The 21,968-nt window shown below is 36.2% G+C and overlaps 1 protein-coding gene across 2 annotated transcripts in view; it reads right to left on the reverse strand.

The window, feature by feature from the left end:
* Positions 1–1,391: 1,391 nt before the first annotated feature.
* Positions 1,392–21,968, reverse strand: part of MOB1B (MOB kinase activator 1B) — a 60,250-nt gene continuing 39,673 nt past the window's right edge. The window contains exons 3-6 of one of the 2 annotated variants that reach the window (XM_043572517.1): positions 19,365–19,458; positions 13,642–13,775; positions 10,642–10,805; positions 1,392–7,427 (exon numbers count right to left, since the gene is read on the reverse strand). In XM_043572517.1, the coding sequence (XP_043428452.1) occupies positions 7,350–7,427; positions 10,642–10,805; positions 13,642–13,775; positions 19,365–19,458 (470 nt within the window). In that variant the 3' untranslated portion in view covers positions 1,392–7,349. The remainder of the gene's footprint in view (positions 7,428–10,641; positions 10,806–13,641; positions 13,776–19,364; positions 19,459–21,968) is intronic. The other variant, XM_043572518.1, reaches the window with a different exon arrangement.

The following is a 21,968-nucleotide window of genomic DNA, read 5'->3' on the forward strand; positions in this document are numbered from 1 at the left end:
CCTAACTTTTTTTTCTTTTCCCTTCCCCTCCTCTATGGTCTTCTGTTAAGTTTCTCAAGATCCACATAAGAGTGAAAACATATGGTGTCTTTCTCTGTATGACTTATTTCTCTTAGCATAACACTCTCCATTTCTATCCACATTGCTACAAAAGGCCATATTTCATTCTTTCTCATTGCCAAGTAGTATTCCAGTGTGTATACAGACCACAATTTCTTTATCCATTCATCAGTTGATAGACATTTAGGCTCTTTCCATAATTTGGCTATTGTTGAAAGTGCTGCTATATTGGGGTACAAGTGCCCCTATGCATCAGCACTCCTGTATGCCTTGGGTAAATTCCTAGCAGTGCTATTTCTGGGTGATAGGGTAGATCTGTTTTTAATTTTTTGAGGAACCTCCACACTTTTCTGGAGTGGCTGCACCAGTTTGCATTCCCACCAAGAGTGCAAGAGGGTTCCCGTTTCTCCACATCCTCTCCAACATCTATAGTCTCCTGATTTGTTCATTTTAGCCACTCTGGCGTGAGGTGATATCTCAGTGTGGTTTTGATTTGTATTTCCCTGATGAGGAGCGACATTGAGCATCTTTTCATGTGCCTGTTGGCCATCTGGATGTCTTCTTTAGAGAAGTGTACTCCTAGCTTTTTCTACAAATACCAATTAGTGACACTGGGATACTTTGGTGACCTGATGTTCCAAACACAAAAGCTTCTAATAAATCTCTCTAGAATATGATACTCTGAGAATACTCTAAAATACATACTTTCTTTTAGAACTTAGGTATCAGGGTAAAATGAAGATGCTCCAATACTGTTTATTAATATATTTTTAAAAAATATTTATTTACTTTTGAGATAGCACAAGCAGGGGAGGGGTAGAGGGAGGGGAACAGAAGATCTGAAGTGGGCTCTGTGCTGACAGGCTGACAGCAGTGAGCCAGATGTGGGACTTGAACTCACAAACTGGGAGATCATGACCTGAGCTAAAGTCGGATGCTCAACTGACTGAGCTACCCAGATGCTCCTATTTATTAATATTCTTTAATGGTCTATAATGAAGATAAAATACTTGATAAAAGCTTGACAGAAAGGTCAACAAATAATTATTTTGCTAACTGTTCTCATAGTAGTAGAATATTTAAAGAAAACAAACAAAAACATTAGCTTCAGGGTCAAGACTATTTGGATTGTAATCCTGGTCCTAATCAGTGATTTGTACAATTCCCGAGCTTCAGTTTTCTAGCATGCAAGACACTGTGATACCAACCTCTGAGGTTGTTGTAAACATTAGAAAAAATTTAATGTTCAACATATTCCAAACTTAAAATATTTTTCTAGGAATGTGTTCAATGTGGGAGCATCTACAGCAAAAATAATCAATAATGCAGGATTCATGGCCAAACATAACTATTTATTATTTTTTTAAATAAACATTCAGTTTCTTCCTTTAGAAAAAACCTAGAATTTAAATATTTTCCATCCCATCACATACAAGTCTGTATACATTATTTACATCTTTCAATTAAACATATTACAGATTTTCTGACATTCAGTATCCCTTTAAAATTTTTTTTTCTTAATGTTTTTATTTATTTTTGAGACAGAGAGAGACAGAGCATGAGCAGGGAAGGGGCAGAGAGAGAGGGAGACACAGAATCGGAAGCAGGCTCCAGGCTCTGAGCCATCAGCACAGAGCCCGATGCGGGGCTCGAACTCACAGACTTGTGAGATCATGACCTGAGCCGAAGTCAGACGTTCAACCGACTGAGCCACCCAGGCGCCCCCAGTATCCCTTTTAAAGTAAAATGACGAAGCAGTTAAACTTTGATCTGTAATAACCAGAATTTGAGTAATCTTGGCACACTTTTCAATATAGCATTCATGTTTCCTTTCATATTTTAGACCATTTTCCCCCATCCAACTACTTAAAAATAAAGAGAATTGTGTGTTTCCATGAGAGCAGGATCTGTTGTCTTGCACATTCTCTGCGATTACACAATGTGAATAGGCTTCCATTATATGGCACTGACAGGATTATGCTTTTGTCATCAGAAATTATCTCTACTCAAACTTTAAGAGTTGTCATGTTTATTGTACTCTCTCTCAACCTAGATTTCATGACACTGTTCCTCGATAATTTTAAGTAATAACGTATGGAAAAATTCAAATAGAACAAAAGTTAAGCATTCCCTACAGGATTAGGGCCCTTACCACCTTAGTTATGCATGTACAAAAATAACACATACAATTTAGTGACTGTAAAAAACTATTTCCCCTAAAAATAGTTATTTCTGCAGAACAATTTAAGGAGAAATGTGTTCTTAATATGGAAATGCACTAATCTATTATCTCAGAAAATGAAAATGAAAATATGTACAAACCTGTAAGAAACACCAACACATAAAAATTTAATACACAGAAGAAAAATTAAATATTAACAAAAATTTTAAATTACTAATAATCTCAGCTTCAGTGACATAACTTCAAGAAAGCTGTCAACCAGAACAAACCAAAAATGCTTATGTAAGTTGCACCTGCCAACACTTCTGTCAGTGGATTACAGAAAGTGCTTCAGAACCACTAACAACAAGGACCTGCACAATCAACCCATCTGTTTTGTTCTCCTAGTGCAATGGAGGCTGAGAGGTGGGAAGTCAACAGCGTAAGGAAGTAATTTAAGGAGAAGGAGATGACAAGCCAACAGAGCTAAAAACAGGCCAGTGCTTTCATTATCTATCTTTGAGAACTGTAACCCAAAATGCTCTATTGTATAGCATTACACACAGAAAAGGAACTGGCATCATACTTGCAAAACTGAGATTATTCAATATTTTAATATGCATTTCCTGTCTTTTGTCAAAATTTAGGTTTTGTTCAGCTATAAGTGGCAGACATGGAACATAGTATTATACCTTTACAATAAATTATTCTCTATGATTAACTTGTTAGGAACATCTTAAAAGTTTAAATTGTTTGTAGTCAGAACTGTTACTATACCTTAAAATTAAATTTTTCCAATAAATCTTAAGATATCTTTACCTCTAGTAATATCATACACCATTAAACTGAAAAACAGTAATTGCTGTGGGTGAATCTTAACATTATGACAAAACTCTACTATTTAAATTATTTTAGGAGTGGATCTAGAATAGCATGTCTAAAAATTGGTATATTCTTTAATATTTCAGAAAAGTTTCAAAATAACTTTTCCCCTTGGTATGCAGTCACATTTTCAAGTTACAAATATACTTATGGTCCCATATCTTTTAAAAAGACATTCAAAAATTTTAAAGTTATAAATGATATATGAAATGATTATACAATTTTAAATATTTTATCTGTGATACACAGGTTTAACATTCAGCATAATTATATAAAATTTATTCCAATTTCTTTGTACAATGATCTGCAGTCTTTTCATTTGAGTGAAAATAACGTTTAAAAAAAAGGACAAAGGTAAAGGCTATTGTTATCTTAAGCTACTTCTGTATTAAATATTGGATCCATTTTTTCATACTGTCCCTTCAATCAAAATTATCTTATAGTAGTTGAGATAAAACTCAGAAGCTATCAGGGAAAGGAACGAAAGTAGAAAACAAGAGACAGACCTTGATTTTTAAATTATTATATTTAACAATAAGGTAATTAAACTAAATTTGTAAAAATTAAATAAAACCTATACATCCAAATGATACTGTGTACTTCAAAGTAGAGACATCAGGAAACTATTCCTTTATTAAATGGTGCTACCAATGCTCAAAACATTCTCTTCTGCAAATTCAGAGCCTATGGCAGTCTTTTGAACTTCCCTAATGGTTTAATTCTAAGAAAACAGCAAAGTAGAGTTAAGTTTGGTGAATGAGCTAGGTCTTACTAAGCTGCCAAAAAAGTCTTCGGTGCAACTAAAATGATGAAATAGATTTTCTTGCATAGTCATAAACCAATTCTCAAGGCATCTCTGAAAATGCTCCAAAAACATTACACCCTCAAAGCATAGCTAGAAAGAATAATGCTCCCACAGGAACCACTCTGAAGATCAACTCTCATTTGGATGTTTAAGGTATGACATACTTACTTGAAAAGAAAGTCCTACAACTAACTTAATAATTGTATCTCACATTTCACCATTTCAGTGGTTATCAAAACCTCTCTCAGAGAGGGTGTACACAAAGGTATAAAAGAAATGTCATTTTGCTATTTTCCCATAAGCAAGGAAAATGCTAATACATAAAATGGAGTCTGGTGATTATATGTAAAATATAAATATCCACATCATCTGTATTTCCTGAAGATAAGAGATTGTAGTGTTTTATCTTTCCTGATAAGCCAGGCAGTAACTTAATCTGAGATATATTATACACTAAACCTGTCTTCTCCCAGCCAATACATTTTATGCTCACCCTTTACCATTTACAAATAACACAAGTAGAACGAGCAATGTAAAATCTTTCGATGTAAAGTAAACTGACCTCCAAAGCCTCTACCAGCCAACTAACACCTGCTTACTCTTTTAATGAAGTCTAATGGCATGGTTTTTATGGGAAACAGAACAATCAAGTCAGCAAATGAGAGCCAGTAGCACCATCTACTGCTTACCGAAAGATTTTCACTCTTGGATTATTAATTTTCCATCATTTAAAATAACTCCTAAAACTTGCTTCATTTCAACACTTAACCAAAGCATTGTGATAATAATACTATGTTAACTTATTACTTGATATTTTATGCTTTAATTAGTGGATGAGAAAACCAACTTCTGCTTTAAATCTGTGTATAAAGAGCAGGGGGGAAATCATTATCTTGGTTATTTATAAACTAAATTAAGAGATCTGGGAAGAATCCAATACACATTCGTAAGCAAAGTGCTACAAAACCAGGATTTGATCCTTATTTTATAAAGGGCATCTTATTAACGCTCATGGAAACTAATCAAATCAAAGCAAGTTTTGTTAAACTGGTTATTTCTCACATGCTCTGGTGGGTGTTTCCTTACCTGTGGCCATGTAACCCCATGTACAATGCCAGGCCTCTCCCTGGGAGAACTTCTCTACTTTGTTACCATATCCATGCGTACATTATCTCCTTACTTCCTAATAATACCTCTGTTTAAAGGAATACTCAGAAGCAGGCACCTGAGATTCTGACACAGTGACAACAAACTCCTATCTACACACAGTAGGAAAGTAGGGCCTAGTACTAAACATTATTTTATAGAAACATCCTTCCATTTTTACAGTGTACTACTGTGTAAGGCTTAAAAGAGCAAGAACGATTTTTCAGTATTTTCTACACTTGGCTATTTGCAACCCCTTTGTTACTAGGATGATACAAAGTCCAACGCAGTATGGAAGACTACTGGAATAATCATGCTTCATTTTCATCAATAAATAGGACCCCATGTCACTTGATGCCAAATTTTATTTCTGAATCAACCTACAGGGATTGATATTACCTACCTAGGTAATAAAATATATTTTTTAAGGACATCAGTTACTTCTCACTGCAGTTTATCAATAACCATTACCAATGAACGTCCAACATACTTGCCAGGCTCTCCCATTACTTCTACTGTTGGTACTTGGAGAATGATTGTTAGAAATGAAATGGAGAAAAAGGCAGTTCCTAGTCATCATAATTGTAATGGCATTAAATTATATCACTGCTCTCCCTGTTAATGGCAAAGACAGACTGATTTATTTAATTTTAGATTCTCGCCTACTGACCATTTTTAGTCTATATAATTTCAAAGCAAGATTTCTATTCCACAAGGAAAAAGGTATATATTTCACACTAAAGGAAGAATATATATTTGTAACTGAAGGAAACAGATCTTACCAGAAATGACAAAATCAAAAGGAAGTCTGAAAAAGATACTTCTCAAGACTAAAATTGAAGTGAAAAATGTTAAAATTATTTTAAAAATTAACTTTCTGAACTTTTTACTTATGGGAATAATTCACTAGAAAGCCATGACAAATAAAATGTAAAAGTTAATAACTACTAAATTAGCACTTACATTGTTTGATATCACTGCAAAGAAAAAGATTTCCTTTCACAGTAGAAAAATCAGAAGTCAGAATGCTTCAAATTGGGCCTATCATAAGCAGAGAAGGGTACTGTATCATTTTAAAATGACAGGCAAACACCAGCTCCATTCACTGAATGGAAATGCTGGAGAGTGATCAATTTCCCCCAAACAGTCCTTAAATTCCATGTTTAATGTCTACACCTAAAATTAATAATTTATGTTTAACTTCTCATGGAAGTTGATTCCTAAAAGGAAGTCTCTAAGACTTTGTTTACAAGAAATTGGTTAAAAACTTCATGCCACTCTACTCAAGGATTTTAAGACAAGACTTCCTGAACTTGACTCATCATACAATTCCATCTATAGCTCCCCATACAAACAAACCCTCCCAACCAAACACATACTCTTATCCATCCCCTCCTCTTCAAAGTAGAAGGGAATTCTCTAGACTTATGGCTCATTTGGCAATTGCTAAGAAACCTCACAGTTCAGCATCACCTCTGAAGATGGCAAACCTATATAAAACCTGAATTTTTACACCTAGAGTGCAGTTAACATGTAGAAAGAAGCTAAAATGCAATAGGTATTACACTTCAACATCCTTTAGTTTCAATATCACAGATATCAAGAGATGGAAGAAAGACCTGCTTGTAGAACTTTAAACATTTGTTGAACAGAATTACCATCAATATCAAAAATAATAAATACTAATTTTGTACGTTCTACATGCACACCTTTACAAATTTTGTTTCTTTAATGTAGTAAAAGCTGGAGATCACCAATTTTGGTAAACTATGGCTTTTATCATAGACATTTTAAAACATGCATCAGTAAGTGCCCTGGGTAGTAATCCTAATATTGTTCAAGCCCTGTTCAGTTCTATGTCTGTGCTTTGCACCTCAGAAGTGAGCCTACCAAGGCACTTAAAAACATAAGTCTTTTGGGGACTTCAGAAATTGGCCACAATTTACACAACACAGAACCCCCAACTGTCATCAGTCCAATCAGCAAGCGTTTTCTTTCAGCACACAGTATTATCAAAAATTCTGCAAGTAAGCAAACCAAGTAAAAAAAACAAACAAAAAAAACCACCATATGCCACTAAGACAAAACTTACCCCTATCAAATTTACAGAGAATGGTTCTTGGCTTCCTCTAGCAATTGAATATGGTTTCACTTACTCAGAATAAAGAAAAAGAAACCCAAACAAGCCCCCTAAACCTATGACAAAAATGACCGAGATAAAAATAAAACACAACCAAATCCAAATAAACTCCACACACTTCATTTGAGGAACAATTTGCACAGCTCTGCGTCCTTTTATCTGTCCTTTGAGGTGAGTTTTTCAATCAGTTCTTGGAGTGGTGCAAGTTCTCTTCTATCAATAAGGTTGAATTCCTACACACGATAAAGGCAAGAAAAAATAGTAAAAATGTATTATTTATATCTCATCCCAAAGCAGATTTCCATTAACATTTGTTGGACATTAGCTTTCAAAGTAAATAAGGGTCTTATCATTTTTTCAAAAAAATGTATTCCTATTCACCCACTCTGTGTCTTGACTTAGGCAAATCACTTACGCACTTCTGATATTGTACACATCTGTAGTAATACTAGGGTAAATCCCCCTACCTTGTAAAATTACTGTAGGGACTAAATGTGATACTGTGTGCTAACCACTTCATGTAATTCCTGGCATAAAGTGAATAGTCAACAAATGAGAGTGCTGCTTCCTGTTAAAAGGGAATAACCATTTAGATATCGTCAAACAAGTGGGGACCAAAAACTCTAGCATCTCAGGCAAATTTCAACATTACATGAACATGAAGAGTAGAAGAGTTAAACATCAGCAAGCTATCATGAGATGTAGCATGAAAGTAACATAAGAAACACGGAGTCCACAAATGATAAACAAAATCCTGTAACAAACAAATTAGAAAGCCTGGATTTAATTTTTGCTTCTTTATGAATTCCACTCCTATCGTTGCGAGCTTCAATGTTGAACAGATTTCCCCACAACTATAACACCGTAAGGCTAAATAAATATAGGCTATCTATACTTCTGATCTCATATTCTGCCATGGTGGGGCATTCTGAGTTCCCAATTTCATTCACTTATTGAGATGATCGTGTCAACCATTATAGTAAGTACTGGGGGAAAGAGTTTGAAGCATTTAAGAGCAAACCTACCCCTAAGATTTGTGGGATCTGGACTAAGAACACAAATGGATATATAGCATATGACTATTAAATTTTACATTAAGCTAAAACATTGTTAAATAAAACATGTTCTATCCTCCTACCTTAACAAATACACCTTCAAAGTGACCAGGAAAGCAGATTCGAATTTAGAATTCTCAAGATTGCTCAGGATTCTGCACTGGAAAGGAGTAACATGAAGAGAGCCTATCCCTGACCCTCAGCAAACCTCTCTGATCTTCCAACCCCCAGCTCTACCCGGAACTTTAAGGAGCCTCACTTGCAGGAGTGTGGACACCCTGGCTGGTTTATGTAGGCCATGGTCACACACCTTCACAAACTGCTGCCGTCTCGCTACCCCTAAGATCTAGAGGTACACGTATCAGAGATATGATCATCCCTTTAAAGAATGGACCCAAGGAAAAATCCATGCAGAACTTGGAAATATAACTGGGACCATGTGGAAAGAAAATTGAGATCAGGTACCAGAGCACAAACCAGAGGGATCTGGGAGGTATGTTCTTTGCCCTGTGGGTCCCTTACTCTGTGAGAGTACAGCTGGAGAATGACCAGAACAGGATTCTCTCAACAGTGAGGTCTAGGGCAGAGGTCCCTCTTACACCAACAAGGGGTGACTGTATACTAATGGAACTACCTTTAAGAAGGTCACAGTGTCTTAAAATACATTTCAATAGGCTCAGATGTGCTTAATGCTAGGTATCAATATTTGCTAGGAGCTGAGAGATAACATTGCATTTTCAGATAAGATCATACAGTAGGATAAAAGTAACCCTTCTGGAGGGAGAATATCCTCTCCTAAATCACTAAAACCTGAACATTAGCAATCCTCTTCTGTCTAAACCAAAGCACAGAAGCAAACTTTGGGATAAGATTTTCTTTTTCTATAGGTGTCTGTAGATAGGATACCATGGTAAAGTAATTCCTCTGAGCAACAGTTTTGGCAAGTTATAATCTAAAATGCGTTTATATAGGTGAAATTGAGACATGAAATGTGTGCTTTTAGTGTGAGGGGTATGTGGAGAGGGAAAATAGACACATTTTTCTTTAGTAGAGATGGGATGAGGGGAGGGCATTTGTGAGTATATGCCCACAGATAAACAAAACTAACACAGATTTAAGACTTGGACTTCTGCCTACCATCTACCCTCTCAACCTCAACCAAAAAGAAGCTCATCAGCTTAACCATTTCCACCTCTTTTTCAGTCCTGCCTATTTGCTTTCCAGTTATTATAGCAGGATGAGAATATTGGACTCCTCTTAGTCTACACCCCTGAGAACTAAAGTGAGAAGGAGGAGGCCAACCAGAGTCAGAGAAAAGACCAATGGACCTCTGGAATAGCAATACTCTTTGGGGCAATTTTTTCCTCTTTTGGACATAATGAATAGTACCTAACTTAAAAATTATTCAGCATGTGGTTTTAAAAAGGAGGAGGAAAAAGGTGTTATATACAAAGCCCATTTCCAGGCCAGAATATGGAAAGAAAGAAAGAAAAGAAAGAAAAGAAAGAAAGAAGAAAAAGATCCAAGGTAGACAGGAATTGAGAATTGAGGGTTAAGAGGATTAGGAGGAATGCTAAAATGGTAAAGGGGCCAAGTTCATGTGGAGGCCTGCCAATTAGCCAGGTTCCTAATTCAGCCGCTCCATTATGGCCTGTTAACTGAAGCAATGTCAAGGCAAGACCTCTGAGATCCATTTTAGACTTGCATGCCACCAACCTGGAGATGAGTGGAATTTAGAAACAAAAGGCCTTATCATCATGGCAAGTAGAGAAGAGCATAAAGACTAGAGAGATATGGCAAATTTTATCCTAAAGGATACCTTTAGTATGGATGCAGTATTCACCTTTGAATTCTATGCATAATGCGTTTTACTGAGCAAAAAAAGCTTCCTGGGGTGCCTGGGTGGCTCAGTTGGTTATCTGCCCAACTTCAGCTCAGGTCATGATCTGACAGTTTGTGAGTTCAAGCCCCAAGTCATGCTCTGTGCTGACAGCTCAGAGCCTGGAGCCTGCTTTGGATTCTGTGTCTCCCTCTCTCTCTGCCCCTCCCCCACTCACACTCTCTCACTCTCTCTCACTCTAAAATAAATAAACATTTTAGGGGCGCCTGGGTGGCGCAGTCGGTTAAGCGTCTGACTTCAGCCAGGTCACGATCTCGCGGTCCGTGAGTTCGAGCCCCGTGTCGGGCTCTGGGCTGATGGCTCAGAGCCTGGAGCTGTTTCCGATTCTGTGTCTCCCTCTCTCTCTGCCCCTCCCCCGTTCATGCTCTGTCTCTCTCTGTCCCAAAAATAAATAAACGTTAAAAAAAAATTTTTTTTAAATAAATAAACATTTTAAAAAAAGGAAGAAAGAAAAAAAAATCAGAACTCTAAAGGTCTCTGAATCCAACTTACCTGGACAAAAAAAATAAAGTGCTTGAAAGAAGTATTGAGATGTGCTTCCTCCTGAAGTTGGATTACAGGATCGAAATGCTGATGATAAATGTGAGCATAAACCCTAAAGAGGCGTTTGAGTATAGTTTTTGCCACAGACATGAAATTCTTCGGGAATGGGACACCTAATAAATAGATAAACAACCCCCTTATTAACAAGAGACAAGAACAAAGCAATATGAGTTTGTCAACAAATGGCAACATAAATTAACAAGACAACCCTTTAAAGAAATATTTGTGAATTATTTTACTTAATAATACCCACTGTACTTTTCAGAAGTTCTCAACATATCATGAATGAAATTAAACTTTAAAATTTCCATGGAATAAGAACTAGACTTCAGCATCACCCCTTAATGGTTCTTGTGTGCTTACCACTTTACTAAAATGAAATAAATTTATGCCTAAGATGGTAATGAAGCTAAAACTCACACTTATATTCTTAGATTTCTTAACATTAAGTCTCAATACAAATATGTGCTGAATACAATGTATTAACCATGTTCAGTTTTACTTAAAATGCTTGTTGGGGCACCTGGGTGGCTCAGTCAGTTAAGTGTCCGGCTTCAGCTCAGGTCATGATCTCACGGTTCGCGAGCTCAAGCCCCACGTCCAGCTCTGTGCTGACAGCTCGGAGCCTAGAGCCTGCTTCAGATTCTGTGTCTCCTCCTCTCTCTGTCTCTCCCCTGATCATGCTCTGTCTCTATCTCTCAAGAATAATAAATAAACTTAAAAACAAATTTAAAAAAAAAATAAATAAAATGCTTGCAACACTTTTTTATATTTTTTCCATGGAAATTATTTCATTACTACTCCAGGTCTACATTTATTTATTTATTTTTAATGTTTATTTATTTTTGAGACAGACAGAGACAGAGACAGAAAGAAACAGAACACAAGTCGGGTAGGGACAGAGAGAGAGGGAGACACAGAATCCAAAGCAGGTTTCAGGCTCTGAGCTGTCAGCACAGAGCCTGACATGGGGCTCGAACTCACAAACTACGAGATCATGACCTGAGCCAAAGTTGGATGCTTAAACAACTGAGCCACCCACATGCATTTATTCTGAAATTAGCTACAGTCCCTCTCAAGGAGGCTTATTGTTTTATGAATTAGAGCACTTTTACAGCACTAAACAAATACAAAACTAGGAAAATACAAAATTTCATGTCCTTTGTTACACTGGCAAAATGATCCAGTTTGGCAAAACATAAGGCAAATATTAAAACTCCTGGATTCAGTGTCATCACATGACACTCACTTAAAAATATTATAGGTCACAAGGAAACATAAGACAAACCAAAATGAAGGGACACTATAAAATAGTATGCTTATCCTCTTCGAAAACATCAATGTCATGAAGGACCAAAAAGACTGAAGTACACATAGTCCATATTAAAGAAAGCTACAGAAATATGACAAGTGAATGAAAGCAAATGTCAAAGATTTTCTTTTGCTATAAAGGATATTATTGGGGAAATGTGAAAAATCTGAAAAAGACCTGTAAGTTAAACAACAGTATTGTTTCAGTTAAATTCCTGACTTTGATAGTTATACTGTGATTTTCTAAGGAAATGCACACTGAAGTACATTTGGATAAAGAGGCATTATACACATAACTTACTCTCAAACAGTTCAGGAAAAACAAAATATGTAGTTAGGGGGAAGAGACACGGAAAAGAGGGGAGGAGAGGGAGGGTGGGAGGGAGAGAGAAAGTGCACACACAAATATGGTAAGAAGTTGACAACTAAAAAATCTAGAAGAAGAAGAAAAAAATCTGAAGAACGATATACAGGATCCTGTTCTTTGCACAACTGCAAATTTTCTAAAAGTCTGAAATTGAGTGAAAATAAAAATTTACAAAATATATTATGGGAGATAAAAGATAAGGTGAAGGGACTTAACAAAAATGATTATGATGTATGTAAGGGAGTCCTGAAAAATAGACCTTTTATTACAAAGGCTCCAAGGTAGTTTAAACATTCAATAAATGTGTTTAAAACAATCCATAATAACAGCAACTATTTACATTGTGGTCTCCTCCACCACAAACTCTGAAAGTATAAAATATAGGGGCTCATGGGTGGCTTAGTCGGTTGAGCGTCCAGCTTCCGCTCAGGTCACAATCTCGCAGTTCTGGGGTTTGAGTCCCGCTGTGTGCTGACAGCTCACAGCCTGGAGCCTACTTTGGATTTTGTGTCTTCCTCTCTCTTTACCCTCCCCTACTTGTGTGCCTCCTCTCTCCCTCCCTCCCTCCCTCTCTATCAGAAATAATAAATGAATGAACTTTAAGAAATAAATAAAAATACAAAATGTAGTCAAAAAGCTGTCCGTTGATAGAACAAATCCTTAATTTTTTCAGAAAACACAAGTTGTAAGAAGTTTGAGAGGGTAAAATCATATGAACTAGCTGGCTATGAACAATTTCCACTTGAAAGGTCAGCCCTGAAGAACAAATAAAAAAAAAAAGCAAATGTCATTCAAGTTGCTAACAGGCCAACCCCTCAAAATCTTCTGGTTTTCTTCTCACCTAGCTTGATTTCATAGTCTGTAAGATTCACACTGTGGTCATAAACTCAAACTCCCTCTTTGCTGAAAATACACTGTAAAACTGAATATAAGTTACATAAACTTCTTCCCTAAACAAGAAATGGATATGACTATGGCAGATGATATTGGCTGCCTACTCAGTATCCAGTCTCTTTTTTCTATAACACAGGCCAAATTTTGTTACTATCCAAGATACATGGATATTCTCACTGTTTAAAATTACAGGGAGGTTTAACTTAATGTTCATGATAAACTTGGTACGGAAAAGATAAGGCACTTAAATGTGTAAGATTAGAAATATTGTGATAGATATGATAGGCTAGTATGGTTCCTGGAAGAGACCCAGAAAGTTCCAAAAACATAAAATTATATAAAGCATAATGGATCCCAATTATACAAAACAATCATACCAATTTTTGATGGAAATAATGTCTCATCATCCAACTGGTCCTGAACCCAAGTCATCAGGTAATCAATATACTTTGGTGCAGAGCACTTAATAGGCTTCTTTATGTTTGTTCCATCTGCCCAGTGATACTCATATCTGTATTGGAAAGACAACAGGCACACAGAATAGCAGAGTATACCTATACAAAAAGCATATATTTTTATATTGTTAAATGTATGTATATCATGAATGTATACAGGACATGTTTTAAACAATCTGCTCCTCCAAATAAAGATCTTTTGCATTTGGCATTTAAATTTAGAGTTTTTAAACTGCTACTGACTGGACTATTTTGGATTTAGCATGATCCAAACTAAGCTGATCCATCAATCTCAACTTTTCTAAGTTTTTCTTTATATACAGCATTTGTATTTTAGAATCATACACTGCCGTGGTAGAAAACCTAGCTAACTTTCCACGTCTCCACTTCTGTGATAACCATCTTTAATCTTTATGGTTTTTTTTTCTTTGAAAAACATTTCTTATGCAGTACAATTATTTTTACTTGTAGTTTTAAATTTGGGGTTAAGGATAGAGAACGGCATGAAAGATGCATGAAGAAGAGAATGATTCAGTATTTGAGTACCTTTGGCTGAAAAGCCAAATTTGCCCTTAAAGAAAAATGGCAACTCAAATAAAGATGACTATAGGATTTGGGTATTAACAGAACACTATCGTTTGGTATAATCAACATTTAATGTACACTGACCATGTGAGAAATACTGTATCAAGGAATACTGTTCTTGACCAAGGGACACTAAAATGAAAGACACTTTCCATACTGTTATGGAAAATAGACTAGTAGAGGAGACAGGCTCATAAATGAGTAAGTAAAGACAGTATGGCAAGACTGGTAATGGAGTTATACACAAACCCATACCCACATGCAACCACAACCTGATTTTTAAGATAAGGAATAAACACACAGCTGCAACTCCAAAGCATAAAAATCTCCAAACTGAACTATCATTTCGTTTTTTTAGTTTCCAAAAGATTACTTGGCTACCATTTAGCTTATCTCTTTGAATCAGTTTTGTTTTTCTAACCCTGTTCCAATTTAGACTAACAAAATGACAGGTCAGTGAGTCTAACGAAGGAGGTGAAATAAAATATACTGGGAAATACTACAGAATATTTTAAATAATAAAAATTATCTTGAGATAGGATAAATAAGGAATCTATTTAATTATAGCTACTTATACCTGAACAATAAACCTAAACACAATACACCTGAATAAACATTCTAACAGCATACCTTACTGCCAACCCTGGGCAACAGGGTAGATTATCAAGTCTACTTTGAAGGTCTTCAAGAGGAGATTCTCCAACTTTTGGCATCCTGTTCCACTGCTTAATCACTTTCATAGTCCAGAGATTCTTCCTAATATGAAACTAAAGTCCCGAGGGACACTTAAGCCTATTCTTGTTTGATCCTCTTGGGAGACATAGATCATGAACCACATAACTTTTAGCATCATTACTCTTCACTTAAAGACAGGACTCATCCATGTTTTCTCCCACTTGTTAAGAAACCTTAACATTTTTGCCTTTCCTTGCAATCATATTTTTCATTTTATTAGTGATCAGGTGTTCCATATTCATTTTTAAATGCAAAAATAAAAAATGGACACAGTTGACCTAAAAATCATTTTCAATATTCTGAAGTTTTTAAACACACTTATTTTCAATATCCTAAAGCTTTTTGAAAAATAAAACTATATATTGCTTACACTTCTACAGTTTATAACTATGATTCCTCGATCCATTCTTATTCTTTTGTCATGTCTATACTTAAGAATGACTTCCTCCTGTAATTCTATTTTGCCCACATTGATTTTTTTATTCCACCTCTGACAGACCATTCTCTTTGAAATTTATTTCCATCATCATGGTATAAACTTATCAACTGCAAACTACAAAACACTCATCATTTCTTGGTTAATAATAATAACTGAAAAAATCCTCTGAGCCATCACTCAATATCACTTTACAAGGGGCCAGTACTAAGCTACTAACAAATGCCTCTCCTTGGTACAATCCCAAACATCTTCTAGTAAAGATGGCAAAGCATGACGACAAATGCATCTTCTCAGCACTAAAAAAGGGCAGAAGACTCTCAAAAAAAAAAAAAAAAAAAAAAAAGGGAAGGGAGGGAGGGATGGCAGGTGGAAAGAAAGGTAGAAGGATGGATGAATGGAAAGGAGACAAGGAAGATCATTTTTTGTTTTTCCAGTATCTTTACAGAGATCCCGTGCCTGTTACTTTTGAAAAATTAGATACATTCCTCCTAACCAGCTTACTTAGATAAGGTTTCTGCAGGAAAAGTGATCAGACCAGTATTCTAAGTGGTAGTAATTCTCCCTAGTTCACAGGAACAAGGATATTGGTATAATATCAGAAAACCTCACAATAAAATACTGATCAATTTCAGAGGGGGGAAATGACAAATTTGAGGTAAAGAAACCTTGCAAACACTCAGATGATAAAGTAATCAGGGTTAATATCACCAGTGATGGGACAGTTGATATTGTGTGTGCCCTCTGATATGATCCACTGAGAAGAAATTTATCATTTCTATGATGTCCTGACAAGATAGCAAAGCCTAAATGTGGTCACAAGGAAACATCAGACAGACTGTATCAGGGGTCCCCAAGACCACCCCCATGTCTGACGATTTGCTAAGAGGACTTACAGAACTCAGCACACAGTTGTACTCACAGCTATGATCTATTACAGTGAAAGAACACAAACCAAAATCAACAAAAAGAAAAAGCAAACAGGACCAAGTCCAGAAGAAACCAGGCACAAGTTTCCAAGAGTCTTTTCCCAGTGGACTCACAAGGGCCACACTTAATTCCCCCAAGACTGAGCTATGATAACACATGTTAAATACGATCTACCAGGTAAGCTCATTAGTGACTCACTGTCCAGATTTTTTATTGAGAAATGGTCAAGATGCACCCCCTGCATGGCACATATTAAAATTCTAAACTCCCAGAAGGAAAGCATAAGCCATACTGTTTGTACAGTTTAGGCACAGTGAGCCTGTTTTAACAAATAGGGAGGTGGGAACCCTTTCAAAATCCCAGGTTCTCAGATGCTATCCAAGGATCAATTGTGTAAACAGGCCTTTTGAGGGGTAACAGTCAGGCCTGCTATGTTAAGTCTTTTCTGTATGAAGAAAAGAAATACTGGAAAAGACTGAGGAACTGTTCCAAATTGAAGGTACCTGAAAAGATAAGTCAAATAAATGCCATACATATTCCTAGGTCGAATCTTAGACCAGAAAGGGAAAACTGAGCAGTAATGAAATGTGAATAGTGTCTATGGACTGGAGGAAGTGATGTGGAGGGTTTGTATGCTGGTTACACAGAAGACTAACTTTGTTTTTGGCAAATACACAGTTGAATATGAAGGGGTAAAGATGCATTAATGTCTATAACTTGCTCAAAAGGTTCAGAAAAAATTGTTAATGAGTACATATACAGAGTAGGTGATGAAACAAATGCAGTAAAATGTTAATAATTAGGGAATCTGTGTGGAAAAGATACGGAGGGGCCTCTGGGTGACTCAGTCGGTTAAGCATCCAACTTTGGCTCAGGTCATGATCTCACGGTTCATGAGTTCAATCCCCACGTCAGGCTCTGCTGACAGCTCAGAGCCTGGAGCCTGCTTCAGATTCTGTCTCTGTGTCTCTCTGACCCTCCCCCGCGTGCGCTCGCTCTCTCTCTCTCTCTCTCTCTCTCTCTCTCAAAAATAAACATTAATAATTAAAAAAAAAAAGATATGGGAGTTCCTTGTGTTCTGGCACCTTTTCTGTACACTTAAAATTATTGAAGTTTCAAGGTTTGAAATAGTCTGAAAATAAGTTCTTTTCAAAAAAAAATTACCTTAAGAGATATTTAAATCATATTCTTTTGAACATCTTTGATGATGGCAAACTGTCAGTTTTTCTTTAAAAGATTCCGGGAAATAGCTAAGCTCATTTGAAATTAATTTGAAGAATAAGGGTAGACAACTCCAAGTAATACTCTGCTCAGTATGTGAATTTGGTCAAAAAATAAAAGTATGACTATAAAGTACTAAAACTGAATCTCTTGGGTAGTAAGTAATCTGACTGACACTGTAGTTTAAAAGTTACCAAAATTAGGGGTGCCTGGGTGGCTCAGTCAGTTAAGTGTCAGACTCTTGATTTGGGCTCATGTCATGATCTCAGGATTGGTGGGATTGAGCCCTGCATAAGGCTCAGCGCTGTCAGCACAAAGTCTGCTTCAGATGCTCTCCCTCTCTGTCTGCTCCTCCCCTGCTTGTGCTCTGTCTCGGTCTCTCTCTCTCCCTCTCAAAAATAAACAAACATGAGAAAAATTTATAAAAATAAATACATAAAATAAAAGTTACCAAAAATATTCTAAAATAAGTGATGAGCAATCTAAGGTCACTACTTAAAATGATAATACCCCTAAGCACTAGTAAGTTTGGGCAATGTTGTTTTGTTTTTGGTGTGAAGCATATACTTCACAAAAAGTCAGCATTAAAAATAAAACTTCTCTCTTTATGTCTCATAAGTACCAATTAATCTTTCTTAAAGTTATAAAATGACACAATGTAGCAATTGAGAGTACAGGCACTAGGGGTGGCTGGGTGGCTCAGCCCATTAAGCGTCTGACTTTGGCTTCGGTCATGATCTCACAGTTCATGAGTTCAAGCCCCACGTCAGGTTCTGTGCTGACAGCCTGGATCCTGCTTCGGATTCTGCACCTCCCCTGCTCATGTTCTGTCCCTGTCTCTATCTCCCAAAAATAAATAAAATGTTAAAAAAAAAAAAAATTAAAAAAAAAAAAAAAAGAGTACAGGCACTAGACTCAAAGAGACCTGTATTTTAAATCTGGTTCTGCCTGCTTCTAGATAATAGGACCTTGAACATCTTACTTAACCTTTCTCAGACTCCATTTCTTTTCTTACCTCATAGGGTTGTATGAAGTAAAAGATAAAATGCATGAAAGGCTTGACATTTTAGGTAGCACTAAATAAATGGTAGCAGCCATTGTTATCATCAGCCATAGTAGTAATAAAGGCCAGTTTCAAGAATCTATCGATCCAAGCAAATATTTATCAAGTGCTAACCAGGTGGCAAGCACTGTTCTTGCACCAAAAAGGATTTAAACAAAGAAGGAATCTAATAGGTTAAATAAGACATGTATAAACAGTGCAAGAAAGAAATACAATCACAAAGACAAAAAGGTTAAATAGATCAGATCTAGTCTGAAAAAATCAAAAGGTTTAGAAGCAATTGATGTGAGCCTTGCAGATGGGTAGGATTTTTTAAAAATATTGCCAGATGATTAGAGGGAGATGGGAAGAGAAGAAAAATATCCAAGAGAATAATGGAGTAAGCACGTTTTCAGAGTGTATGCAATGGAAGGAGCAGCAAGGCATTGCCAGTAATCTAGTTTGGATAGACCAGAGAAGATTCATAAGCAAACAGAGAAAAGGTTGGAAGGAGGATTATACAGGGAGAGCCAGAAAACTCAGGCTAAGAAATCTGGACTTAATGTATCAGTCATTGGCGAATCGTGCTACATTGGTGAAGGAGATGCTACACAAAGAAATTATATGTTCAGAAGCTTTCTTTCTATCTAAGAACTTTTGAGTAAAAATGAGAAGTGATTATGAACCATGTCTTACTTTGGGCCAGCTGACATCACCGGACAACTTTCCTCTGTACAGAAATCTGTGATTGTTCCATAAAGCATATTAATCTGATTGAAGAAATCCACAGCTGCAAAGCAAATACCAGTTATAAGTAAAAAATTAAATTTTAATTTTACTCAAGCAGAATCCTACATTTATCAGTGTTCTTTTCTCCACAAAAAACAGGTGAAAAGCATACAAAGAAATCACAATACTTGGTTACACTGAAATTAGGGGTTTCTGTTTGTTAAGTGGCTCCCTTAAGCAGATAAAATAGCAAAGCAGAGAGTGGGAGAAATTCTTTGCAACACATATAACCAACAAAAATCTTGTATTCAGAATATATAAAGAACTCCTATGAATCAAAAAGAAAACAACCCGGTAGAAAAATGTGAGACAATTTTGAACCCCAACCGTTAACAAAAGAAGCTTCCAGATGGTCAAAAAGCACATGAAAAGAGAGTGGAGATCATGGAATTGCAAATTTAAATGACAGTGGGATGCCGGTCCATAGCCATCAAAAAAGTTAAAATGTATTTGAAAATGCAAAGAGCTATGAATATCCAACACATTCTTAAGGAAGAACAAGATGAACATCAAAATTTGTAAAGCACAATGGATAAAATAGTGCAGTCTTAGTAGACCAATGGAACAGAATGGGGAACAGAATGGAGACCAGAATGGAGACCAGAAACAGACAAGAAACAGCAAGCACAGAAGCATGTTAGTTTTAGGTGTACAATATAATGATTCAACAATTCTACACATTAGTCAGTGCTAATCACAATAAGTGTACTCTTAATCTGCTTCACCTATTTCACCCATTCCCCCCCCACTCACTTACACAAATATTTCTTCTTTTTTTTAATGTTTATTTATTTTTGGAGAGAGGGAGAACAGAATCCCAAACAGGCTGTCTTCTGAGCTGTCAGCACAGAGCCCCACACAGAGCTTGAACTCACGAACCTGGAGATCATGACCTGAGCCAAAGTCGGACGCTTAACCAACTGAGCCACCCAGGTGCCCTCACAAAGATATTTCTTAAGAAGAGCACAAAAAGCACTTATCATAAAGGAACAGTTTTCTATGTTTCACTGGACTTATTCCTGGGTTTGCAATATTTTTGATGCTATTTATAATTTTTATATTGACTCTAGTAACAATCTTATTAAATTTACCTATTGGTAATAATAATATTGGTGCAGTAATAATGCTAATATTTCGATTTTTCAACATTCATTCATATTGACTATGAATGAATATGTTTTCCTCCAAGTGATATTAAGAAAGCAATCCCATGTAGGAGCACCTGGGTGGCTTAGTCAGCTAAGCATCTCACTCTTGATTTTGGCTCAAGTCATGATCTCACAGTTGTAGATCAAGCCCCGTGGTGGGCGCTCCCCACCCCCTCCCCCCACTGCTAAGCATGGAGCCTGCTTGGCATTCTGTCCCTCCTTCACCCTCTGCCTCTCCCTCACTTGCAGTCTCTCTTTCTCTCTCTCTCAAAAAAAAAGAAATAATAATAAAATTAATAATAATAATAAAGTAAAATAAATTAAAAATAAAAATTAATAAAATACTTTTAAAATCCCATTTATAATTGCACCAAAAATAATAAGACATTGAGGAATAAAGCTAACCAAAGAAGTGAAAGACATGTACTCTGAAAACTATAAAACATTTATGAAAGAAATTGAAGATGACACAAAGAAACAGAAAGACATTTCATGCTCATGTATTAGAAGAACAAATACTATTAAAATGTCTATACTACCAAAGCAAACTACAGATTTAATGCCATCTCTATTTAGTACTTTTCACAAAACTAGAACAAATAATCCTAAAATTTGTATGGAACTACAAAAGACCCCAGATAGCCAAAGCAACCTTGAAAAAGAAAAGCAAAGATGGAGGCATCACAATTCCCAACTTCAAATTATATTACAAAGCTGTAGTGATCAAAACAGTATGGTACTGGCACAAGAGAGACACATACATCAATGTGATCAACAGAACAGAGAGCCCAGAAATAAACCCACACTTATATGGTCAATTAATCTATGACAAAGGAGGCAAGAATATACAATGGGGAAAGGACAACCTCTTCAACAAATGGTGCTGGGAAAATAGAACTGGACCACTTTCTTTCATCATACACAAAAGAAACTCAAAATGGATTAAAGACCTAAATGTGAGACCTGAAACCATAAAAATCCTAGAAGAGAGCACAAGCAGTAATGTCACTGGCCATAGCAACATTTTTCTAAATATGTCTCCTGGGGCAAGGGAGATAAAAGCAAAAATAAACTGCAGAGACTACATTAAAAAAAACCGGCTTCTACACAGGAAAGGAAACAGCCAAACAAACTAAAAGGCAACCTACAGAATGGGGGAAATATTTGCAAATTACATATCCAATATGGGGTTAGTATCCAAGATACATAAAGAACTACAAACTCAACACACAAAAAACAAATAATCCAATTAAAAAATGGGCAGAAGACATGAACAGACATTTCTCCAAAGAAGACATACAGATGGCCAACAGACACATGAAACAATGTTCATCATCAGTTACCATCAGGGAAATGCAAATGA

The sequence above is a fragment of the Prionailurus bengalensis genome, chromosome B1 (genome assembly GCF_016509475.1).
Source record: "Prionailurus bengalensis isolate Pbe53 chromosome B1, Fcat_Pben_1.1_paternal_pri, whole genome shotgun sequence".
NCBI lineage: Eukaryota > Metazoa > Chordata > Mammalia > Carnivora > Felidae > Prionailurus > Prionailurus bengalensis.